Here is a 27,264-nt window from a genome sequence, read left to right as displayed (position 1 = left end):
CATTCGGTGGTCTTACAATGGCAGGGTGGAGCTGTCCTTGTTTTCAGCTTTTCTATCTTCTGCCCAATGGAAGAGAGGAGAAGCCCCAAAGTCTGGGTTTGGTTGGGGCCTTTGATTACATCCTGTTTCCATTCTATGTCTGGTGGCTCCGTGATGGTCGAGAAGTGGGTTGGCAGAGAAAAGAGAATGAGGAGAGGGAATTGCCTCACCACTTGCAAACTCAGCAGCCTTTCAGTATTTTAATAGAAAATAAATGGCCCTTCCGAAGGCTGATTTAAAAAAAATCCTTTCACCGCCTATAACTGGTTCCAGATTTTCTTTAATGTAATTGTGAATGACATTTATGCTCCATTAGAGGAGAAACAAGATGCTGTAAAGGAAAACTCTGTTACAACATTAGATTCATGGGTGTTGGCTCGGTGCAGATATTGTGCCTATTTGCCACCAGCACCATGATTAGTTTTTGGAGATTGTTTTGACCCCTTCTCGTCCTGTTCCCCTCTTTCACAGCTACTTCGGAAGAGGAGATGAACATGTGGATAACTGGTCTGAACTGGCTTTTGGGGGACACTGTGAAATCACCGACACCACTTCAGATAGAAAGGTAACAAAAGAAACCCCTAAGAACGACAACAGGGAGGCCACGTGTCTTGCATTCTGAGTGGGTGTTAGTTTCCACATTATTAGTGAGTCTGCTCTGGGGGGATACTTCATGCAGTTGAATATTCATGGAAGTTGGAGTGTTTGTACTCAGTAACTTGATTATAGAATCTGATGGCAAAAAAGGAGACCATTCAACCTATCGTCCCATGATAACTCTTTGAATGAGCCATTCCAACACTCCCCATTCCTTCCCCCAAAATCTTCCTTTTCAAATTTTGCTGCGATTGCTATATTATTTTTCCCTTTGAGGAACTGAATGCCAAATATGATCCCCTGAGCAGAAAAATTGCACCATATCTCTGTTTTAAATGTGTTATCTCCTATTTTTAGACAATGATCCCTATGCACACCCATTTCTATATTCTCACGCATCAGTAATTTCTCTCTTCACATTTGCTGTCTGACCTGCTGTGTGTTTCCACCATGCCTTAAGGTGGCCCACTCTCAGACAATCAATCACTGTTGAAATTGTACCCAGCCCTTTTTCCGTACTGCAGTCTGTCTCTAGCAACTTCCTTGTACTTTACAGCCTGATTAGATGGTTTATCCCCTGAAGAAGCTGAACTCTGGTCCAGGGTCTCGGCCTGAAATGTCGACTCTTTATTCCTTTCCATAGGCGCTGCCTGACCTGATGAATTCCTCCAGGACTGTGGGGGTGGGGGGCACAGTAGCACAGAGGTTCGCGCAGTGCTACTACAGTGTGACCAGGGTTCAGTTCCCACTATTATCTGTAAGGAGTTTGTATGTTCTTACTGTGACTGTGTGGGTTTCCTTCGGGTGCTCCAGTTTCCTCCCACAGTCCGAAGACGTACCGGTTGGTAGGTTAATTGGTCATTGTAAATTGTCCTGTGATTACACCAGGGTTAAATTGGGGGTTGCTGGGCAGCACAGCTCAAAGGGCCAGGGGGGCCTATTCCTTGCTGTATCTCAATAAAATAATAAATAAATAAATTTGTGTTTGTTGCTCTGGCTTTCCAGCTTCTGCAGAATCTCTTGTGTTTATGACTTCCCCAAAGTTAGGTCTTTTTATGGGCTAGGCATTTAAACTGACGAACGTAGAATTTTCTTTCGTACGCAGGGAGGTGGATCGCTACAACTCTCAGCAGGTGATGGAAGCTGGGTCTTTGGAGGTCTTTAGAGTGGAGCTGGAATAAAGTACAGTGTGCAAAAGCCTTAGCTTTATGTATTGCACTCTACTAAAAAAAAACAAATTTCATGACATATATGAGTGACGATAAACCTGATTCTGATATGGGTCTCTATTGTGGACTGAGAGTGGGAAGGGAGCAGGGAGAGGGGAATCATGATTGAGGAAAGGGGAAGGGAGAAGGGAGGGAGCTAGTGGCACCAGTGAGACATTCTGTAATAATCAATAAACCAATTGTTTGGAATCAATTGACCTTGCCTGGTGTTTCAGGGCTGAGTGTGTCTGCATATGTACCACACCTCGCCCAGCCACACCTTTTCTGCCATCTGTCCCACACCCATCCTGTGACACTCCATCCTCCCCATTCCCAACATCCTTTGCTCCCGCAAGATTTACAGACTCACTGTCCGCTCCACATTGACAAATACAGTGCTGTGCAAAAGTCTTAGGCACTCTGGTTATACATACGTGCCTAAGACTTTTGCACAGTACTCTCTCTGATAGATATTTAACTGGAAAAATATCAAGGAATAGGGAGGTGTGGAGAAATGGCACAGAAGATGAGCTGAGGCCCATAATAACTGGAAATACAAGCAGAAGCTGGAAATCCAGGGTAACACACACATAAAATGTTGGAAGAACTTTGTCAGGGCTTGGCCCAAAATGTTGACTGCTTATTCCTTTCCAGAGATGCTGCCTAACCTGCTGAGTTCTACCAGCATTTTGTGTGCGTTAGCCTGGATTTATGTCCTGTGTGTTGCCCGAGTCTGCGTGCCTGTGATGCTGCTGCAAGTATGTTTTTTATTGGTTTTGTACCTCACTGTACGTGAGGAAATAACAATACAATCAGCCTGAGTTGGCTATATTAAGTGGTGGGACAGGCTTGAACTCCTGCAGGCCCGGAGGCCTACTCCTGCGCCTATTTCCGTGGCTGTGTTCTTTGCTGAATGGTGACAAACTGAGTGCAAACCAGTCATTGGTAATATCACAAACACTAGAGGATCTGCAAAGCAACACACACAAAATGGCTGCCTCTACTACCATGATGAGGTCACACTCATTTTGGAGGACAAGCACCTTATATTCCATTAGGGTAGCCTCCAACCTGATGGCATGAACATTGATTTCTCGAATTTCCGGTAATGGCCTTCCCTCACTCCTTATCTCCTTGCCTTCCCATTGCCTTCCTCTGAAGCTCCTCCCCTTTTTCTTTCTTTCATGGCCTTCTGCCCAGTCCTATCAGATTTTCCCCTTCTTCAGCCCTTTATCTCTTTCACTAATCAACTTTGCACACCTTTCCTTCAGCCCCTTCCCCCTCTCCTGGTTTCACTTATCACCTACCACCTTGTACTTCTTCCTACTCTCCTCCCAACTTCTTACATTGAATTCTCTTTCTTTCCAGTCCTGATGAGAGGTTTCAGCCCGAAACGTCAACTGTTTACTCTTTTTCATAGATGCTGCCTGGCCTGCTGAGATCCACCAACATTTTATGTGTGTTGTTATTAATTGGTAAACACAGCCTCTCGTGTCTCTACATATCTAGTTAGGCATGCTAAAATAAAACCTGTTTTTCAGTCTGACCTACCCTACAAAAGAATTCTGCACCACTCCCCTTCCAAATTGCAAACAGTTCTGTAGCGGCAAAACTAATCCAAAATCAAAACAAAACAATTGCTCCTAGCCTGTGACTTTCATGGTGTTGTTATACTTGTATGACCTGCCCTCAGTTCTGATGAAGTTATTGTTCCAAAGAGTCGAATCCTTTATTTCGATCCTTTATTAGCAATTAGCAAACATACAGTGTTGAAGTGATGGTCTGGAAGCATACCCAAGTGTAAGCTGAACGTTATTCAGTGATATTAAGTGGTCAGCAAAGCTGCGACCTCTGCCAGTCTCGAGCTACAAACTGCTCCCAAATACAAGGATACGGAACTTATTCCCTTCGCTTTTACCACGACCTCATTCAAGTGACTAGTTGCCATAATAAATGCATAACACAGAATTCAAATCAAATAGAGAACAGATGCTTATCTCCTACAAATTGCTTGGTGGCTGGTATTGGTTTATTATTATCACATGTACCATGATAGAGTGAAAACTTGTTTACCCTCAGAAAGCTATTTGAGTTGGAAGAGATCATCGAAATGAAAAGAACCACAGATGCTGACAACCTGAGGTAAAAATGGAGTAAATGCAGGAAAAATCCACTGGTCAGGAATTTTCTGGGAAATCCACCTGGGAAAGTGAAACAGCGTTGATGTTTCATTTCTGAGAAAGGGCCTTTGATCTGAAATGTTGGCTTTTCCACAGATGTTGCCTAATCTGCTGATTATCTTGGATTTGAATAGCTAAGCGCTCAGAATGAGGATTAGTGTATGAAAATCAGAATCAGGTTTCATATTACTCACATACATCAGGAATTTGTTGCTTTGCGGCAGCTGTATAGGTGCAATACATAAAAGAACTATAAGTTACAATAATAAATACAGAAAATTAAATAAGGCGTGCAAAAAGAGGGAATGCCCTGGGTGAAGGGGGTCCTTATTGACAAATGCCACCTTTTTGAGGCATCGCCTTTTCAAGATGTCCTCGGTGCTGGGGAGGCTAGTGCCCATGATGGAGCTGGCTGAGTTTACAACCCTTTGCAGCATTTCCTTAGCCTGTGCGGTGACCCCTCCATACCAGACAGTGATGCCGCCAGCTAGCATGCTCTCCAACAGCCCTGCTGGACTCTCTTAGCCTGACAGCCCAACAGCGCTACCGGACTCTCTCAGCCCGACCGCCTGACCCGACTTCCTCAGCCCGACAGCCTGTCCTGCCTTCCTTGGCCCAATGGCCCGACTGGACTTTCTCAGCCCAGCACCCTGACTGGACTCTTTCAACCTGATGGCCCGACTCACCTTCTGCAGCCCAACGGATCTATCTCTCTTATTTTAATATAAAACAGTTCAGGCTCTTCAGCCCATGATGATGTTGCTGACCCTTTAACCAACTCCAAGATCAATCTTCCCTCCCACATAGCCCTCCATTTTTCTATCATCCACGTGCCCATCTAAGAATCTCTTAAATACCCCGAACATATCTGCCTTTACCACCACTCCTGGCAGAGCATTCCACACACCCACTACTCTGTCTGTAAAATAACTTGCCTCTGACATCACCCTTAAACTTTCCTCCCTACACCTTAAAATTATGCCCCCTTGTATTAGCAATACGTGTACTTGGAAGGAAGTCTCCAGCTGCCCACTTGATCTATGCCTATTATCAAATTTTCCATTTGTTTTTCTACTGGACATTTTAAAGTTCTTTTTTCTTAGTTCTTGACAATTTCAAGAACCATGGGCTGTGCCTTACCTCTAAATTTCTGATGAATGATTAATTTGCATTTTTAATGTTAAACTCTGTCACCTTTGCAGCATCCTTTATTGGGCAGCTCCAGCAATCACTGTGTACAGTCCACAGCTGGTTGACAGTGCAGACTGCAACTTGTTCACGTGATATAGCAGGTTTCTCCAAAATTCATAAAACAGCATGCCTATACAGAGCACTGGCTGGAAGAAATGAGCTGTCACTCAAAGAAATATTTACCTGGTTGTTAGGAGTTGGGGGGGGGGGGAAATCAGAATTCCTTGTGATTTTTCTTGAGGCTCTCTTTGTGGAAAACATTACTCACTTCTCAGCCACGTCCCCCCAAGGGTACCGACTGGCTCCGAGTGTAATGTTGTGAGTGCACTGGCTGTCAAGCAGAACGTTGCCCGAGTGGCTGTTAGTGACAGGAAGTCGCCCAGCTTCACAGAGAGCTGCCACTGTCTTTGTGCCAATAATCAAACTGGACCCAGAGGCAAAGCAAAGTGCTCCTTTTGCCGGAGAGCCACAAAATACTCAGTGAAAATACTCAGTGGGTCGGGCAGCATTGGTAGAGAGGGAAATAGGATTAATGTTTTTGAGGTTCACAGTTAATTTCATTATCGAAGTATGTGTATGTCCCCAAATATGACTGTGAGATTCATTTTCTTGCAGTCAATCACAGTAGAACAAAGAAATACAATAGCATCAATGAAAAACTACACAACTCTGACAAGCTGTTCAAAAAAAAAGAAACAAGTAGTAATAAATAAATAATTAAATAAAAACTGAGAACATGAGTGGTAGAATCCTTGAAAGTAAGTCCATTGGTTGTATTCAACGATTAGTTCAGTGTTAAGGTGAGTGAAATTATCCACGCTGGTTCAGGAGCCTGATGGTTGAAAGATAATAACTGTTTCTGAACCTGGTGGTGTGGGTGCTGAGGCTCCTGTACCTTCCTCCTGATGGCAGCAGTGAGAAGAGAGCATGGCCTGGGTGGCAGGGGAGCTGGGTGATGGGTGATGGGTGATGGGTGATGCTTTTTTGTGGCAGCGCTCTTTGTAGATGTGCTTAATGGTGGAGAGGGCTTTTCCTGTGATGAACTGGGCTATATCCATCACTTTCTGTAGGCTTTTCCATTCCTGGGCATTGGTGTTTTCATACCAGTTTGTGATGCAAGCAGTCAGAATACTCTCCACTGTCCATCTATAGAAGTTTGTCAGAGTTTTAGGTGACATGGCAAATCTGCACAAACTTCTAAGAAAATAGAGGCATTGCCACACTTCCTTTGACCTAGCATTTACATACTGGTCCCAGGACAGATTGTGTGATATGATCATTCTCAGGCAACAGCGTTCTCTCTTTATATTTACTTTGAAACAGGATGGGGTCATCCAATCTTTGTTCCTTTTCTCTCATCCAATTAGATTATGGGTGATCTGTATTATAAATTCTTACAAAAAATGTAATTCAAGACAGAAAAAACAGATGTTGGAAACCTGATATAAAATCAGAAAATGCTGCAAACACTCAGCTGGTCAGGCAGCGTCCATGGAAATAGAAACAGAGTTAATGTATCCAGTCAAAGGATCAGAATCAGGTTTATTATCACTGGCATGTGTTGTGAAATTTGTTAACTTAGCAGCAGCAGTTCAATGCAACGCATGATAATACAGTAAGGAAAAAATAAATATGTAAATCAATTACAGTAAGCACAGTGTATATGTATATTAAATAGATTAAAATAGTTCAAAAACATAAATAATACTTTTTTTAAAAAAAGAAAAAAAGGTGCGGTAGTGTTTATGGGTTCAGTGCCTATTTAGGAATGGGATGGCAGAGGGGAAGAAGCTGTTCCTGAATCGCTGAGTGTGTGCCTTCAGGTTTGTGTACCTCCTACCTGATGGTAACAATGAGAAGAGAGCATGGCCTGGGTGATGGGGTCCTTATTAATGGACATCGCCTTTCTGAGGCATCGCTCCTTGAAGATGTATTGGTTACTACAGAGGCTAGTACCATGATGGAGCTGACTAATTTTACAACTTTCTGTAGCTTCTTTCAGTCCTGTGCAGTAGCCCCCCACCAATACCAGACAGTGATGCAGCCTGACAGAATGCTCTCCATGATACAGCTATAGAAGTTTCCAAGAGTTTTAGTTGACACACCAAATCTCTTCAAACTCCGAATGAAATATAGATGCTGTCTTGCCTTCTTTATAGCTGCATCAATATGTTGGGACCAGGTTAGATCCTCAGAGAGCTTGACACTCAGGAACTTGAAACTGCTCACTCTCTCCACTTCTGATCCCTCTACGAGGATTGGTTTGTGTTCCCTCATTTTATCCTTCTTGACGTTCACAATCAGCTCTTTCGTCTTACTGACATTGAGTACAAGGTTGTTGCAGTGACATCACTCAGCTAGATGGTATATCTTGCTCCTGAACGCCCTCTCATCTCCATCTGAGATTCTACCAACAATAGCTGTACCATCAGCAAATTTATAGATGGTACTTGAGTTATGCCTAGCAACACAGTCATGGGTATAAAGAGAGTAGAGCAGTGGGCTACACATGCATCCCTGAGGTGCGCCGGTGTTGATTGTCAGCAAGGAGGAGATATTATCACCAGCCACACAGATTGTGGTCTTCCAGTTAGGAAGCTGAGGATCCAATTGCAGAGGGAGGTATAGAAGAGCAGGTTCTGTAACTTCTCAATCAGGATTGTGGGAATGATGGTATTAAATACTGAGCTACAGTTAACGAACAGCGTCCTGACGTGGGTGATTGTATTGTCCAGGTGATCTAAGGCTATGTGAAGAGCTATTGAAATTGCATCTGCTATAGTCTATTGTGGCAATAGGCAAATTGCAGTGGGTCCAGGTCCTTGCTGCAGGAGGAGTTAATTCTAGCCATGATCAACCTTTCAAAGCATTTCATCACCATAGATGTGAGAGCTACTGGGTGATAGTCATGAAGGCAGCTCACACTACTCTTTTTAGGCACTGTTGCCTTTTTGAAGCAGGTGGGAACTTCTGATCATAGCAGTGAGAGATTGAAAATGTCCTTGAATACTCCTGCCAGTTGGTTGGTACAAGTTTTCAGAGCCTTACCAGGTACTCCATCAGGGCCTGCCTCCTTGTGAGGGTTCACCCTCTTTAAAGACAGAGATCACAGGGTCACCGGGTTCAGCCGGGATCTTCATAGCTGTAGTTATATTCTCCCTTTCAAAGCGAGCATAGAAGGCATTGAGTTCATTTGGTAGTGAAGCATCACTGCCATTCATGCTATTCGGTTTCGCTTTGTAGGAAGTAATGTCTTGCAAACCCTGCCAGAGTTGCCATGCATCTGATGTCTCCTCCAACCTCGATTGAAATTGTCTCTTCACCCTTGAAATAGTCATACCTGCAGAGGTTTTCTTGTACAGACCTGGGTCACCAGACTTAAATGCCGCAGATCTAGCCCTTGCAGAGGACATACTTTCTGGGTCATCCTTAGCTTTTGGTTTGGGAATGTACAGTAAGTTTTCATAGGCACACACTCATCTACACAGGTTTTAATGAAGTTGGTTATAACTGCTAGAGAGTGGTGAATCCATGGAATTCATTGCCACAAGTGGCTGTGGAGGGCAAGTCTTTATGTATATTTAAGACAGAGATTGATAGATTCTTGTTTAATCAGGGCATGAAGGGATACAGGGAGAAGGCAGGAAATTGGAGCTGAGACAGAAATATATCAGCCATGATGAAATGGTGGAACAGACTCGATAGGTCATATGGCCTAATTCTCCTCCTATGTCTTATGGTCTAATATTGGGCATATATCAGTAAAGAATTCTTGATCTGATTTGTTTAATATAGTCATATTGTTTTTATTAATGAAACTTATTTATTAATAACAAATGAACATTAAAAATAACTAGATACTGTACATGTGAAAGAAAATGAAAAATGCTGGAAATATTCAGCAGGTCAGGCAGCATCTGCAGAAAGAGAAACAGAGTTAACGCTTCAGTTTGAAGACCCTTCTTTGCAACGGAGAGAGAGTGAGGAGAGATCAATTTGAGAAAGAGACTGTCTCAGAAAAGAAACACAAGAGTTTCTGCAGATGCTGGAAATCCAGATTAGCACACACAAAGTGTGTTGGAGGGACTCAGCAAAGTGAGGCAGCATCCATGGAGAGGAATAAAGAGTTTTCGTTTTGGGCCGAGACCCTTCATCAGATCTGGATGAGGCAAGAGTTGCCGTGAGGATGAGTTGTGGAGGAAATCATCCAGGGGTTGCACCAGAGCAGCTGATTGGTTAAATGTTGGAAACACTCAGCAAATCAGAATCAGGTTTAATATCACCGGCATATATTGAGAGCTTTGTTGTTTTGTGGCAGTAGTACATTGCAATATGTAGTAATTTTTTTAAAACTTCTAATTACAGTAAGAAATATATTTTTAAAATTAAATTTAAAAAGTACTATAAAAAGAGAGCAAAAAGGAATATTGAGGTATTGTACATAGGTTCAGTGTCCATTCAGAAATTGGATGATGGAGGGGAAGTAGCTGTTCCTAAAGTATTGAATGTGTGTCTTCTGGCTGCTGTACCACCATCTTGATGGGAGCAATAAGAAGAGGGGATATCCTGGGTGAAGAGGGTCCTTAACAATGGATGGTGCCTTTTTCAGGCTGCATTTCCCATACGAAAAGAAGCCCAAATGGTGAACATCTGGGCTGGGAGACCAAACACAAACTGGGTGGTTGTTTAGTAGCACACCTGCATTTGTCTGTTGGTGTGACCCTGGGCTTCCTGTCACCTGCAATTCAAGTCCCCATCTCTCTCTCTCTCTCTCTCTCTCTCACACACACACACACACACACACACACACACACACACACACACATTGTAGCCTATCTGTCTGTGGCTGTCAGCACTGTTACAGCAGTTAGTGAAGGCATAGAGAGAGACAGACAGACAGAGAGAGAGAGAGACAGACAGAGAGGGATAGAGACAGAGGAACAAAGAGACAGAGAGAGACAGACAGATAGTCAAGGACAGAGAGACAGGCAGAGAGAGAGAGACAGAGAGAAAGACAAAGAGAAAGACTAAAGGAAAGACTAGAGAGAGAGAGGAACGGAGATGAAAACAGAGAGAGATAGAGAAAGAAAGATAGGCCACAAAAAAGATAGACAGAGACAAAGAGAGAGTCAGTGTGTGTGAGAGAGAGAAACAGAGAAATTGGGAACATAAGCAAATCAACAAAAGAGTTGTTAAATTAGGGCATTTGAAGGGAGAGTACAAAAAAAGGTGATGTGTCAAGAAGATGGCTTGCAACATGAAGGGCATTCACCATGCCCTCTTCTCATTGCTACCATCAGTATACTCATAATTACTCCATCTCCTGATGGGTGAGAAACTTCAGGTTGAAGTTTATCATTGGAATAGGCAAACAGAGTATTAAGTGCCATGAAAATGTGAGGGTTTTTTTCGCAGAACATTACAAGATGGGATCAAATGTGAGATAACATCAGCTTAAATTAACATAAATTAGCTAGTAATGAGATCCAGGACATTATAAAACTGGGGAAAGGTCAGGAGAGATTAGATTAGATACAACTTTATTGTCATAGTGCCGAGTACAGATACAAAGCCAATGAAATGCAGTTAGCATCTAACCAGAAATGCAAAGAATAGTGTTATTTACAAAATAACTGCGAATAAAAAGTAAGTGCTACAGCACACAAATATAAAAGTACTGAGACAGTACAATACGAATGCAATACTGCTTAGTGCTGTGATGAGAGGTTCAGCAGGGTCACAGCCTCAGGGAAGAAGCTCTTCCTGTGCCTGCTGGTGCGGGAAAGGAGGCTCCGGTAGCGCCTACCGGATGGGAGGAGAGTAAAATGTCCATGGTTAGGGTGAGATGTATCCTTGATAATGCTTTTCTCCCTGCCTAGGCAGCATTTATGGTAGATGTTCTCAATGGTGGGCAATTGGGTGCCGATAATCCGCTGGGCAGTTTTCACCACACGCTGGAGTGCTTTGCGGTCCGATACGGGACAATTGCCATACCACACTGAGATGCAGTTGGTGAGTATGCGGTAACAGTAGAGCGGTAAAAGTCCGTCAGTATCCTGGGACAGAGGTGAGCTTTCTTCATGCTCCACAGGAAATAAAGGCACTGTTGCGCCTTTTTGATCAGGATGGAGGAGTTCAGGGACCAGGTGAGATCCTCGGAAATGTGGACACCAAGGAATTTGAAGCTTGATACACACTCCACAACAGCTCCGTTGATGTAGATGGGGATGTGAGTGTGGTTTCTAGCACACCTGAAGACCACAATGTTCTCCTTGGTCTTCTGGGTGTTAAGGGCCAGGTTGTTGTCGGCACACCACGTGGCCAGGTGCTGGACGTCGTCCCTGTAGGCTGTCTCGTCATCCCCTCTGATCAGGCCAACCACTGTGGTGTTGTCTACGAACTTGATTATGGAGCTAGGGTGAATGGGATTAACGTAAATGGGAATCTTAGTTGGTATGGATAAGCTGAGCTGAAGGGCCGGTTTTTGTGCTTTTGCAAAATAGTCATCCAATTTATGTTTGGTTTTAACAACCCAGTGCACTGTAATTGGTGGTGGTCTCCTCTGCATAGGAAAGATGCTGTCTAATATAATGTTGCCTGGTTTTAGCATCTTGTTTAATTTTATTAATCAAATTTGCAAATTCCATTCTACTGCTTTGAGAAGGGCAACCCAGAGTCTACAGATTACAGTGGAGTTTTATTTCTGTAATGCAGCACAATTCCCAAGTGCAGACATGGTGCTTAGCATTCTGGCTGGTTGCATCACTGGTGCATAGGATCAGAAAAGGCTGCAGAGGGCCGTAACCTCAGGCTGCTCCATCATGGGCACTAGCCTGCCTGGCTGGCATCGAGGCGATGCCACAAAAATCTGGGATCAGTGTAAACTCAGCCAGCTCCATCATGGGCATTAGCCTCCCCAGCATCGAGAACATCTTCAAACGGCGATGCCTGAGAAAGGTGGCATCCATCATTAAGGACCCTCATCACTCAGGTTATGCCCTTTTCTCATTACTACCATCAGACAGAAGATACAGGAGCCTGAAGACATACACTCAACATTTTAGGAACAGCTCCACCACCAAATTTCTGAATGAACAATGAACCATGAACACTACCTCACTACTTTTTGGTTTTCTTTTCACTACTTAATTACTTTTTAATATGTATTTCTTACTCTAATTTTGTAGTTTTATTTCATGTATTTTTTTGCATATTGCACTGTACCGCTGCCACAAAACGACATCTGTCAGTGATAATAAGCCTGATTCTAGTTTACAGAAGTGTGGGTTATCAATCCTCTCAGCAAGCTGTTCAAGTTTGGTTTGAGGTTTCTCTCCTAGCTGCTGAAACTGTGGCTGAATACTGTCCGTTTTCGTTGCAGGTGGCTGAGGAAGCAGTTCTACAACATGGATCGCAACAGGGAAGATCGGTAATGGCAACCAGGGGTCTTTTGAGGGCAGGGTAATCGTGAGAGTTGGGTTATGTCATATGGGGGAAGAGCATTTTATTTTACCATTTATTGATTTCCCTCTCTCTTTGATGATCCCTCCACCAGATGAACAAGTCCTAGACCAGGTTGAGTACATATGGATACATATATTAATAGTGTACCAAGGTGAGAGGCGCCAAATAGTGGTGGGTTTGAAAAACCTCGCACACCTCAGCCAGTGCTCTGCTCATAGTGGAATAACCTGACGTACAAACTGAGCTGCACATTAGAAAAGATATACATAACTCTCATTACCATAGCAACACACACAAAATGCTGGAGGAATTCAGCAAGTCAGGCAGCATCTATGTAGGAGAGTAAACAGTTGACGTTTCAGGCCAGGACAGTGTGCTTGTGTGATTCATTGACTTAACGGCCCTGTCCATACGTGAGATTGCAGGTATTATTGAGCAAGCTCTGCCAATGGGATCAGTTGGGCAACTTAGGTGGCATGGTTGAGATGAGCTGAAGGGCCCTGCTTCATGCGGTGTAGCCCTTTGAGACTTTATTAACATGTTTAGAATTCAGCACCGCCATCTAGGGGAGCTAGCCCATCACAGCAAGCTTCACAGTGGTGAGAAGGCAAGGGACTGGGCCAGGCTTGGATACATTGTACAAGTGATCCAAGTTGATGTCAACTATGAACATTCTCACCTCTAAATTTGAAGGTTTTGGGTTCAGATCTCACGCCTGAGAGTTGAGCGTTATGTCTGGGTCAAGACTTCAGTGGATGGCCTGGGTGAGGTGGGTGTTCAGGACCTCATGTTGTATGTGCCAACTACCATATTGTATCCAATGGCATGGCAACTGCTCTGCCAAAGATGACAAGAAATTGCAGAGATTTGGGAATGCAGTTTAGTCCATCACATGGACGAGCTTCCATAAGACCAGAAGAGATAGGAGCAGAATTAGGCCACTCGGCCCATCGAATCTGCTCCGCCATTTTATCATGGCTGATCCATTTTCCCTCTCAACCTCATTCTCCTGCCTTCACCCTGTAAACTTTCAGGCCCTAACCAATCAAGAACCTATCAACCTGTTGCCTTAAATACACCCAATAACTTGGCCTCCACAGCTGCCTGTGGCAACAAATTCAACAGATTCACCACCCTCTGGCTCAAGAAATTCCTTCTTATCTCTGTTCTATTCTGATGTCCTTTTATTCTAAGGCTGTGTCCTCTGATGCCAGACTCCCTCACTATAGGAAACATCTTCTCCATATCCACTCTGTTTAAGCCTTTCAACAGTCGATAGGTTTCAGTGAGATTCCCCCTCATTCTTCTAAATTCCAGCAAGTACTGCTCCAGAGCCATCAAACATGCCTATGGCAAACCCTTTCATTCCCAGAATCATTCTCACGAAACACTCTCTAAAGGCAGCAAATACTATCTCAAGTAAGGGGTCAATACTGCTCACAATCACCAGTGTCTTATAAAGCCTCAGCATTACATCTTGGGTCTTATATTTAGTCCTCTCAAAATGAATGCTGACATTACATTTGCCTCCTTCACCACCGGCTCAACCTGCGACCTGTTTCCCACCCACTCACTCGGTCAAGCTTCGCACTGCCTCAGGGAAAGCAGCTAATATCAGCAATGAGCCCTCCCACCCAATTCGTTCTCCCTTCTCCGCTCTCCTGTTGGGCAGAAGATGCAAAGTCTGCCAGCACAGCCTATCAGAGAGTTTCTATCCCACTGCTACTAGACTCTTCAAAGAGCCTATCATAAACTAAACATTTAATCTCCCAATCTACCACATGGTTGCCACATTGATTTGCCTGTTTGCACTGTACCTTCCCTGTGACTACGACTCTATATTCTGCATGCTGGTTTCCTTCCCACTAGCTCGATGTAATTACTTGTAATCTGGGGAGGCAGAGGAGCGCTTATCAGACTGTCTCAGTCGGTGGACTAGAACAGTTGTGCAAGGTCTATAAACCCATGAACACTACTTCACTATTCCTCTTTTGCACTATCTCTCCATCACTCTCACTTTTGCATCTCTTCATCTCTTTCTCTTACTCCATCTTTCTCTCTCTATTCATCTCCCTCTATCTCTCCACCTCTGTCTTTCTGTCACTCCATCTCTCCCTTTCTATCTCTCGATCTACTATATCTATGCATGAATAATTAAACAGTCACTCCTATGTTTTGCACTGCACTGTACCGCAAAACAACAAATTTCATTACATAGGTTAGTGATGATAAGCCGGATTCTGAATATGATTCTAATATGTCTGGGTGGAATGCTAAGTGAAAGCTTTTCACTTTATCTGAGTATACGTGGCAATAATAAATCAATAGATAACTAATTTCAAACCCAGTCTGAGCAATTGTAATATTTATAATATCTAAGAAAGCATGATGTTCAGTTGGCTTGGTCAGGTATCTGCACTCTTACTGGAAGGGCTGTTGTTGTAGCTTAGGTCTTCATTGATTCAGTGGGCTTTGCAGTGGTGGTGTTCCCTGGCTCCTGAACCATCTCCATCCTACTGGCCCACCACTGTGGAGTACCCATCATGCTTACAGCTTACGCACCCTTGAAGTTAAGTGATAGCAAACTTTTACTTGTGAAGAAATGGTGGGGCTTGATCCAGCCAAAACACAGGGACTGTACTCCCCAAGCTGAACTGATCTGAACTTAATGCACATCATTGGGTCCAGTTGATAGGTGTATTGGCAATACCAACAAAGGCAAAACAATTGCTGCTAGTCTGCGACTGGTATACAGTTGTTATGCTTGCATGACCCACCCCCAGCTCCAAAAATAAATCCTTTATTCGATCCTTTGTTGGCAATTAGCAAACTTACAATCTTGAAGCAATGAAACTTAAGCGTACCTAAGTGTAATTGAGCATTATTGAGTGGTCAGCAAAAGATATGTCGTCAGCCAGTCCCAAGCTACAAACTGCAATGAAATAAGAAAGAATACTTAACTTATTCCCTTTGCTTTTACCATACTCACAATCGTATGACTAGGTACCATAATAAATGGGTCAAAGGTTCATTTAGTATCAAAGCAAGTATTCATATACAACTCAGAAATTTGTATTCTCCAGATTGCCATGAAACAAAGAAAGAACATGAAAGTCGTTGAGGGAGAAACATCAACCCCCCCCCCCACGTACAAAAATGAACGGCATTCAGAACTTCATCCTCCCCCAAAACCCCCCTGCCCCCGCAGAAAAGAAACAGGAACATCAGCCCCCAAAAAACAACCCCTCCCCCACACAAAAAAACTAACAGAACGTAACAGAACAACCACCCTCCCCTCGCACAACAAAACAGAAAAGGAACAGGTAATTTAAAAAAACACAGTATAACAACCACAAGACCAGTAGGCCATTCATACCATTGAGTCTACCCCATTATTCAATCATGGGCTGATCCAATTCTTCCAGTCATCCCCACTCCCCTGCCTTCACCCCATACTCTTTGATGCCCTGGCTAATCAAGAACCTCTCTATCTCTGTCTTAAATACACCCAATGACTTGGCCTCCACAGCTGCTTATGGCAACAAATTCCACAGATTTACCACCCTCTGACTGAAGTAATTTCTCCGCACGTCAGTTCTAAAAGATGCCCTTCAATCCTGAAGTCATGCCCTCTTGTCCTAGAATCCCCTACCATGGGAAATAAATTTGCCATATCTAACCTGTTCAGGCCTTTTAACATTCGGAATGTTTCTATGAGATCCCCCCTCATTCTCCGGAGCACCGGGGAATACAGCCTAAGAGCTGCCAGACGTTCCTCATATGGTAACCCTTTCATTCCTGAAACCATTCTTGTGAATCTTTTCTGAACCCTCTCCAACATCAGTATATCCTTTCTAAAATAAGGAGCCCAAAACTGCACACAATACTCCAGGTATGGTCTCACGAGTTCCTTATAAGTCCACAATCCAGAAATACAATAATTCAATCCATAATCCAATCCAGACCATGATACTGTCCTACGATATCACTGATTCATCGAAAGAGGGACACCACATGAGGCAGAGAGGCCTATCCACCTGCTACAGCGAGCCACACAGCAATAGGCTGCTCACAGACTCCTTCTCCACAGCAATCAAAAGGCAGGCAGTCAGCACTGAAACTCTTACTCGCCTTCTGCATTTGCCTCGATGTCTCAATCTTCCTCTACGCTTTAATCGGCAAAATGCAGCTGAACATCGGCCTGCGCCCTGTCTCAAAGTTTCTTCACATCGAGGCCATCTGAGTACGCGTTCATTTCCCTGAATCTTCTCGGAGTCAGCAAAATGCTGGATCACTTGAACCATCCCCAAACTGAAAATCGCAGGCTTTAACCATCCCAGAAACACATTTAAGGTGAAAAACAAACATAAAAGAAGTTAAAAAAATACATTATTGTTTGCTATCTGGATGATGTCAACTGAGGGAGTGTTGTACGCTGGCGCCATCTTGACAATGTTAACGGTAAATGCGCAACAAATAATACAATGCAGCTAGAGAAGAGATGCATGGCTGCTAGTAATAGTGTGTCTTGACCCAAATGGTCGACTATTCATTTTCCTCCAATCAAGGCCCACATACAATACAGACCATAATTGCCCCCAAATGTTGTGACTGTCAACTAAAACTACTGGAGAGTCATGCAGCTGGTTGTATAAAAGCCATTATTTGGCAGACTCAAGCTGGCAGCATTTGGAGTCACTCTGGAGAGAGGCTCTCTGACACAACATTACATCACACTTTTATATGCTAAAGATCCAAGTTAAAAGTAGGACAATTTCTTTAGTTACAATGCATTCACAGTACTTCCTTTGAGTTAAATATTTCAAACACCAAGATCTTCACACCAACACTCCTCCAGACACCCTAGACTGAATGTTAAACACTGCTGTCTCTGAGCTTCATTCATACATATGCAGACATCTGAGGTGAATGGGGAGTTCATTGCATTCATGCATATGCAGACTTCTCAGGTCAATCAGGTGTTTCGTGAGAGAGGGAAAAGAAAACCATGCATTATATAGTGTTGCAGAGAAATTGCGGAGTGGGTAGACAAATGATTGGGGGATCAAGAGATCATCATTTGGCACAGGAGAGCTCCATTTCAGTGTCTTATTGCATGCTGCAAATCACAAAGCAGGAAAAACTCTGAGGATTATTGGACATTTTTCTTTTTGTAGGGTCACTGTGAAGGATTTGAAGAACATGCTGTCTCAAGTTAATTACCGGGTGCCCAATATGAAATTTCTGCGGGAAAAAATCACGGTAATTTAATTCTTCTTGAATTCAATTTATTCAGCAGAATAAAATTTTCATCTTTCATGCTTATCAGATGTAAATACGTGTTAAACAATGCTAATGTACTGAATAATATACATACTTGTGAATATGCTAAAGACTCATTGCACATGTTTATAAGCTGTACGGTATAATATTACACATGATATTATATGGTGTTGACAGAAATAACTGAGACATCAAAGCACTTTCAAAAACTTGAAAATATGCTTTTTGTTTATCTAATTTCAAACTTTTACTTGTAATGTACTGCAGATGGAAACTGCATATGTCCCTTATGTCTCAATTTTGTTACTCTGTTGTAAAGTCTCTTTGAGATATACCTACTCTGAAGGAGATTTCCTCCTCTCTTTGGGACTTCTGTGAGACTTCTCTGCTGCTCTGCAGATCTTCAGCTGTGTGCTCACCCAGACTTGCTTCAACAACCACGTGTCCATCCTGGGCACTTGACTTTGTCATCATCTTGTGCCATGTGGCTAACTACTGGTACAGCGTCTTCACCCCCGCCCCCCCACATACATATATACACACACACACTTTCTCCCTTATTCCACCAGCCCCACCGTTTCTTCTCTTTCTCCTCTCCCACTCCCTCCATCTGCCCATCACCTACTCTTTCCTCCCCCCCACCTTACTTCCTTCCCGTTATTCCATGATCTGCAATCCTCTCCTATCAGATCCCATCTTCTTCAGCCCTTTATCTGTTAGCTCCACCTACCACCTCCCAGCTACTGGAATCAGTCCCATTCACTCCTCTCCTACCTGCCTACCTTCCCCATCTCCCATCAACTGCCAGCTCTCACTCCACCCCTTCCTCCCCCTCTCTTTTTCTACTGGCTGTCTCCCCAACCCACCGCTTTCCCAGCCCCGATGAAGGGTCTTAATCTGAAAAGCCAACAGTTCACTTCCCTCCAGAGACACAGCCTGACTCACTGACTTCCTCCAGCATTCTATATCTGTTGCTGTGGATTTCCAGCATCTGTACAATCTCTGGTGTCTCCACACTCTTGATCCAGTGTCTCCCATTCAAATCAAAATCACCATTAGTCCTCAGTATAACTCTGAAATGGTCAACATTTCAGGAAACATCATTGTAATAAAATCCAACTGTTCGCTTGGTTGTTACCGCTTTTCTGTTCTATACCAGGATCAGGAACTTGGTGAGAGCTATGGGAGCTTCCAGTTTCCCCATCTGACCAGTAAACTGGCTTATCTTTAGTGTTGGTGGAAGTGGTTAATGACCCAAATGTAGTCCGTCATTAACATCTTTTCCTGCTCTCAGGATATGGAACTACGGAGTGGAGATGTCACATACTGCCAGTTCGCTCAGCTCTATCGTAGCTTGATGTACGACGCTCAGAAAAATGTGAGTAATAGAAATAGTGCAAGGTTTCAAAGAGAAGGACGTGGTTAAGACATCCATGGCTTTGATGGTTGAGCTGTGGTCACTTTGGTTATGTAGAGAACTATAATAAATATTTCCTGAAGAAATTTAAAATTATGACTGCACTGTTTCCTCTAAGCTGCGCGGCTGTGCAGTAACTGATATGCTCCACACACATAGACTCTGTTGCTCTAATTGGATGCAGCTGGAAAAAGTTTGCGAAACGTGGAAGATTTTCGTTGTTGCTACAATTACAGAGAAAGTGCAGGGAGGTGATATAGTGCAAGGACCGTGAGAGGGTTGATTGTGAGGTCAAGAATTTGTGTGAGACGGCATATAGTGAGAAATTTGTCTAGAGCATAATGAGCAACAGAAACAAAATCCTGGAGGAACTCAGCAGTTCGGGTAGCATCTATGGAGCTGGATCAAGAATCAAGACCTTTCATCAGCCCTGACCTGCTGGGTTCCTCCAGCATTTTGTATGTTTTACTCTGGAGTTCCAGCTTCTCTTGTGTTTGTGGAGAATAATGGTTGTGGCATTGCTGATTAACAGGACTCTGAGAACTTGTCAATCATAATTTATTTACTTGTGCACAATGGGATCAGTTCAGCCCCTCTAAAGTTCTTACTCAGAATTGCCAAATCTTATCCCATAGAAACTTGGTGGACTTTTAAATCCTGTTATTTGCATACTTAAGTACCAATCATTATACTTACAGAACAGTGCAAAAGTCTTAGGCACACATATATAGTTAGGGTGCCTCAGACTTTAGCACAGTAAAGTATTTGTTAATGTGTAGTGGAGAGTGAGTTTGTAAATCTGGCGGGAGCAAAGGATGTTGGGAATGGCAAGGGTGGGCGATGCAGGTGCAGTATGGGACAGGTGGCAGAGAAGGAGTGTCAGGGCCAGAGTGTGGTGCGGGTGCAAACACACCAGCCCTGAGACACCAGGCAAAGTAATTTGATTCCAAACAATTGGTTTATTGATCTTCACAGAATGTCTCTCTGGTGCTTCCCACTCCCTCCCCTCTCCCTTCCCCTCTCCCCAAGCATGATTCCCCTCTCCCTGCCCCCTTATCACTCTCAGTCCACAATAGGGACCCATATCAGAATCAGGTTTATCATCACTCACGTAGGTCAAGAAATTTGTTTTGTTTTAACAGCAGGAGTACAGTGCAATATATAAAGTTAATACAGTACTGTGCAAAAGTCTTAGAACCCTATTGATATATATATATGCTTGAGACTTTTGCACAGTACAGTGTTTCAGGTGTATATAACGAGTAAGTCAATCAGTTAAAGACCAATAATATTTGAGAATGAGTAAAATTCCTGTTCAATAACTAGTAAGTGCCGCTAGGCTTTCTTTCGTTAGCATCTTTATCTTGGCTGGGGTGTGTCTGGTGGCCACGTTCAACCAGCGAGACTGCAGCATGTCTGCACATTGTTTCTGCCAGCACGCCATCTTAACCCTTGCCTTGCCACAACTTCCACAATTGACATAGACTGCAAGGGCCAAGTGATATATTTTTGCAGTGTAGTTTTTTTAAATCACTGCTTTCAGGTGGAGAAAGGAATGCAGGTAGACTTGGGAGATGAACAGATGGTGTTCTGGTCGGCGGCTGGTTTACATGCTGTTCCTGTGTTGCAACTGCGCTCCTAATAAGATTTCTCTTAGGGTTGGGTTTGAGCAAGAGGTTCATAAGAATGATCATGGGAATGAAAAGGTTCATGTATGAGGAGTGTATGAGGAAATGAAGGGGGATTCCTTTGCAACCTGTCAAATATTGAAAGGTCTAGTGGAGAGGATGTTTCCAATAGTTGGTAACCTAGGACCAGAGGGCACGGCCTCAGAATAGAAGGATATCCCTTTAGAACAGAAATGAAGAGGAATTTTTTTTGGAAGAGGGTGGTGAATCTGAGGAAATATTTCCACAGATGGCTGTGGAGGCCAAGTCATTGGGCATATTTAAGGCAGAGGTTGGTAGGTTCTTCATTTGTAAGGGAGTCAAAGGTTACAGGCAGAAGGCAGGAGAGTGGATTTGAGAGGGATAATAAATCAGCCATGATGGAATGGTGAAGCAGAGTTGATGAGACAAATGGCCTAATTTGCTCCTGAATCTTATGGTGTAGGGGAAAGTTTTTTGCAGAGGGGTAATGGTGTACTGTGCTCAGTATACAGGCCAGCTGGACTCTTGCTACGTTGTTGACACTACGGGCAAGGAGAGAATTTTTTTATATGTATGGACAGAGACCCTTGTTTCTGATTCTGTTTTGTTTCTCCTTTGGCAGATGGACATCCCTTTTCTTCAAAGGTAAGTTGACAAAGTCTTTGGATGTAGTTTGGCGAGCCTTGGTGACATGTAGCACTCTTTCATGCTTGCTGAAAAAATGTGAATTACTTTGATCCTACACCTTCAGCTGTCATAGAACTTTGGACATCCAACCCAGTAATTTTAAATCATCAAACAACAGGAATTCTGCAGATGCTGGAAATTCAAGCAACATACATCAAAGTTGCTGGTGAACGCAGCAGGCCAGGCAGCATCTATAGGAAGAGGCGCAGTCGACGTTTCAGGCCGAGACCCTTCGTCAGGACTAACTGAAGGAAGAGTGAGTAAGGGATTTGAAAGCTGGAGGGGGAGGGGGAGATGCAAAATGATAGGAGAAGACAGGAGGGGGAGGGATGGAGCCGAGAGCTGGACAGGTGATAGGCAGAAGGGGATACGAGAGGATCATGGGACAGGAGGTCCGGGAAGAAAGACGGGGGGGGGGGGGTGACCCAGAGGATGGGCAAGAGGTATATTCAGAGGGACAGAGGGAGAAAAAGGAGAGTGAGAGAAAGAATGTGTGCATAAAAAAGAGTAACAGATGGGGTACGAGGGGGAGGTGGGGTCTGGCGGAAGTTAGAGAAGTCAATGTTCATGCCATCAGGTTGGAGGCTACCCATACGGAATATAAGGTGTTGTTCCTCCAACCTGAGTGTGGCTTCATCTTTACAGTAGACATCTACGCTCTGTCCGCCAGAGAAAGCAGGATCTCCCAGTGGCCACACATTTTAATTCCACATCCCATTCCCATTCTGACATGTCTATCCACGGCCTCCTCTACTGTAAAGATGAAGCCACACTCAGGTTGGAGGAACAACACCTTATATTCCGTATGGGTAGCCTCCAACCTGATGGCATGAACATTGACTTCTCTAACTTCCGCTAGACCCCACCTCCCCCTCGTACCCCATCTGTTACTCTTTTTTATGCACACATTCTTTCTCTCACTCTCCTTTTTCTCCCTCTGTCCCTCTGAATATACCTCTTGCCCATCCTCTGGGTCACCCCCCCCCCCGTCTTTCTTCCCGGACCTCCTGTCCCATGATCCTCTCGTATCCCCTTCTGCCTATCACCTGTCCAGCTCTCGGCTCCATCCCTCCCCCTCCTGTCTTCTCCTATCATTTTGCATCTCCCCCTCCCCCTCCAGCTTTCAAATCCCTTACTCACTCTTCCTTCAGTTAGTCCTGACGAAGGGTCTCGGCCTGAAACGTCGACTGCGCCTCTTCCTATAGATGCTGCCTGGCCTGCTGCGTTCACCAGCAACTTTGATGTATGTTGTTAATTTTAAATCATCTGAAGGTTTCAGATTCAGATTCAGTTTAATATGTATTTCAAAGCTCAAAGTTATTTTATTAACAAAATGCATATGTCACCTGATACAACCCTGAGATTCATTTTCCTGGGGGCATATTCAATAAATCTATAGAATAATAACCACAACAGAATCAATTAAAGACCGCACCAACTAGGCCATTCAACCACAGTGCAGATGGCAACGAACTGTTCAAGTACAAAAAGAAATAATAGTAATAACTAAATAAGCAAGAAATATCAAGAACATGAGATGAAGAGTCGTTGCAAGTGATTTCATTGGTTGTGGGAACATTTCAATGATGAGGTGAGTGAAGTTATCCCCTTTGGATCAGGAGCCTGATGGTTGAGGGGTAGTAACTGTTCTTGAACCTGGTGTTGAGAGTCCTGAGGCTCCTGTACTTTCTTCCTGATGGCAGCAGTGAGAAGAGAGCATGACCTGGGTGGTGGGGGTCCCTGATGATGGATGCTGCTTTCCTGCAACAGTGCTCCGTGTAGATGAAAACACAACAGCTAAATGTACCGCTTGCATTAACAACCAACACGCCTCAGGATGTGTTCAGGGCAGCCCACAAGTGCCGCCACGCATTCTGGCGCTAACGTACAGTGAGTAGCATACTCAGAATGTTCAGCAGAACAGCACAGAACACAACAAGCAATAAAACAACTGCAGCAAAACAAGCCCCTTCCTCCCTCCCACAGTCCCAACCCACCCACACAGACAGGCAGTTCTCCAGCCCCAGCACACGCCATCCATGTGGAATTAAAAAACAAATGCTACCTACTACATCAAGGCTTCATGAGTTTAGAGTACAAAGAATTTTTTTTTAATTAAGAAAAACAAGATCCTTCCAGCCTTCTAGACTGTGAGGCCCACAAGCACAGAACCCTCAAGTGTGCAAGAAAAGGTCTCCACCGAACACCATCTTGATTTAAGGGTTCCACAAATTACCTTCAGTCTCTGAGCATCAAGCTAATGATCTGTATCCTCGGACAAAGAAGTACTTTCTATTATTCAATCCAGGCCTGTCATAATTTTATGCACCTCTTGACCCATTCCATTCTAGAGGGAGAACCCCTGCCTGGTTCACCTTTACCCACACTCAGAGTTCTGCACCTCCGGCAACGATCTTCTGCATGCTACCTGCTGTGTTGTGGCTTGAATTGTGCACAGTACTCTGCCACGATCGACTCACTGTCCTTCAGCCAGTGAGGGAAACTAACCTGGCTGAGAGAGACTTTAATGTGCGTTGTGTGTATTTACTGGCAGCTTGTGTACCACCACTGACAGTAACTGCTCATGTTCCCCAGCTCTTTGCATGGAGTAGTGACTTCTGACTGGCTAAACATTTAAAGTCATAGATTAATACAGCCCTTTGGCCCATCTAGTCCAGTGGTCCCCAGCCACCAGGCCGCGGACCGGTACCGGGCCGCAGAGCATGCGCTACTGATTCCCACTGATTCAGCAATATTGGTGTGTTGAAATGATTTTATATATTCATACGGGGAAAATATGTGCTGTGCGTTTAATATCCAAATGTTACTTAAAATGTTATAATGCTATTGACTTATAAGTGACCTATATAACTGTATAACAATTACAGCACGGAAACAGGAGATCCCGGTCCTTCTAGTCCGTGCCGAACGCTACTCTCACCTAGTCCCGCCGACCTGCACTCAGCCCATAACCCTCCATTCCTTTCCTGTCCATATACCTATCCAATTTTTCTGTAAATGATCATATCAAATCTGCTTCTGCCACTTCTACTGGAAGTTTGTTCAACACTTCAAGCTCCCCTGATAATTGACTTATCATTATATTCATGCGAGGAAAATATGCGTTCTGTGTTTAATATTAAATTTGTTAGATAAACCCTTTTAGAAACAAAATTGAGTGTATTACCCACTTATCATCTATATTCCGGTCGTGATTAACACCCACCCCCACGAACAGAATCGCCAAAAAGGATTTGCTTGGTGGGGGGGGGGGGGGGAGAGATCGGCAGGTAACGACGCGCATGCGCACTGCTGCCCGCGCAAGGCTTCATGGTCATTGTAGTCTTTTGGGTAAACAACGCATTTGACTGCTACTCTTGTCCGTTGGCTACCCTACCCCCACCCCGGTCGGCTGGTCCGCAGTGCGAAAAAGGTTGGGGACGCCTGATCTAGTCCATGGAAGCCTGGTCATCTGCCTAGCCCCATCTACCTACAGCAGGACCATAGCCCTCCTTAACCTTCTCATCCGTGTACCTACCCAAACTTCTCTTAAATGTTGAAATCGAACCCGTATCCACCAGCTCTGGTGGCAGCTCATTCCAATCTCACACCACTCTCTGGGTGAAGAAGTTCCCCCTCAGGGTCCCCTTAAATATTTAACTTTTCACCCAAAAAATGCTTCTTCACACATTAGAAAGACATAAATGTTAGGATAATTAAATTGTGTGCATGCTACGTTGGTGCTGGAAGCAAAATAGCAACACTTGTGGGCTGCCTCCAGCGAATATTATTGATTTATTCAGCGATACAGTGTGGAGTAAGCACTTCTGGCCCTTCAAGACCCAGAACCCCCTGACAAACCCAATCATGGACAATTTACAGTTTTGGACTGTGGGGTGAAACCGGAGGACCCCAGGAAAGCCCACGCATTCCACGGGGGAGGACGTACAGCCTCATTACAGAATCGTGCCAGAATTGAACTCCAAACTCCGGATTGCCCCCAAACTGTAAAAGCGTCACACTGGCCGCCATGCTACCATGGCGCCCACATCCTCGTAGAGTATTGATAGGTGATACACACGAAGCATTTCGCTACGTTTCGATGTGAAAGTGACAAATAAAACGAATCCTTATCTTTGAAATACTTAAGACATACTTCCTCTTACTCAACTCATTTGTCATTTCCAATGTTTGAAGTGTGGTGTCTATGTGGTGGTAGTTAATAGTGTTATTTCTATCCCACTTCTGGCAACGTATTGTGTTCGTTATTGAGGGATAGTGCAGAGCACAACAGGATGCCGGCATATAGGGTATTCAACTAAGCTTCATTGATAACCCTGCTTGTGCAGTTGTGTTGGTGCATGGCCAAGTGGTTAAGGCGTTCGTCTAGTGATTTGAAGGTCACTAGTTCGAGCCTTGGCTGAGGCAGCGTGTTGTGTCCTTGAGCAAGGCACTTAACCACACATTGCTCTGCAACGACACCAGTGCCGAGCTGTATGGGTCCTAATACCCTTCCCTTGGACAACATCGATGGCGTGGAGAGGGGAAACTTGCAGCATGGGCAACTGCCGGTCTTCCATACAACCAGCTATCCAAGGCGCAAATCCATGGTCTCATGAGACTAACAGATGCCTATAAAGAAAACAGTATGTGAACTCCTCCCATTTTGGCGTGATTAATAATTGGCATAGGAATAGCTCTCAGGGTTAACAATAAAGTTCAGTTGAGTGTCCTGCATGCTGGTGTCCTGGTGTGCTCTGGACTATCCCTCAATAACGAACACACAGTCTATGGCAGGAAACAGGCTGACCACAGAGCATTATCTAACAAGCTGTAAAGGATACAGGAGAATGGTCTCATTGAGTTGTCTCAAATCACGAGGGCCAAAAACGGTGAATGTGCACAGGGAAGACAAAACTCGTGGTTGTATACTGCATATGTACTTTGAATTTTTGAATCCTTGTTCCATTGACAGGGAATATGAAGCTAGAAGCATAGCTCAAGGCTTGAGAAGAAAGATTTAAAAGTGGCATGAGGGACAATTCTTTCACGGTATAAGAAACTTGCCATATGAAGTAGTTGAGTGAGTTACAATAACAATATTAAAAATAAACATTTTGATAAGTTGAAAGTACATTTGTTATCGAAGTATATATGCAGTGTGCAGCCCTGAGATTTGTCTCACCACAGACAGCCACAAAGAAAGGAAACCATGGAACCTATTCAAAGTAAAACATCAAGCCCAGTGTCCAAAAAAAATTTTAAATCACGCAAATGGCAAAACAAAAACAAATGAAAAACACAGAATATAAAACGTCAACCTGCAAAAGTCATGGATAGAGTCCAGGCATATTCAGTTTCAGTTCAGTTCAATCTAGTGCTGTATCATTTGTTACCTGTAAGCCGCCCCGATCTAAGTCATGAATAGGAGCGATATCAGGGGATATGTGTCAAATGCAGGCAGATGTAACCAGCTTAGATGGGCTCCTTGGTCGGTGTGGATGAATTTGGCCAAATAGCCTGATTCTGTCCTGACTCCAAGATCATTG

At 43.9% G+C, this 27,264-nt stretch overlaps 1 protein-coding gene across 2 annotated transcripts in view; it reads left to right on the top strand.

Moving 5' to 3' along the window:
• The window catches only part of plcg1 (phospholipase C, gamma 1), a 199,421-nt gene that overhangs the window by 88,200 nt on the left and 83,957 nt on the right, over positions 1-27,264 (top strand). For both annotated transcript variants that reach the window (XM_063041159.1, XM_063041158.1), the window contains exons 3-7: positions 511-604; positions 12,597-12,644; positions 17,857-17,941; positions 19,257-19,340; positions 21,651-21,673. In XM_063041159.1, the coding sequence (XP_062897229.1) occupies positions 511-604; positions 12,597-12,644; positions 17,857-17,941; positions 19,257-19,340; positions 21,651-21,673 (334 nt within the window). The remainder of the gene's footprint in view (positions 1-510; positions 605-12,596; positions 12,645-17,856; positions 17,942-19,256; positions 19,341-21,650; positions 21,674-27,264) is intronic.

Source organism: Mobula hypostoma, chromosome 2 (assembly GCF_963921235.1).
Source record: "Mobula hypostoma chromosome 2, sMobHyp1.1, whole genome shotgun sequence".
NCBI classification, from domain to species: domain Eukaryota; kingdom Metazoa; phylum Chordata; class Chondrichthyes; order Myliobatiformes; family Myliobatidae; genus Mobula; species Mobula hypostoma.
The sequence above is the reverse complement of the archived record's forward strand: the minus strand, read 5'-3'. Positions and strand labels throughout refer to the sequence as shown.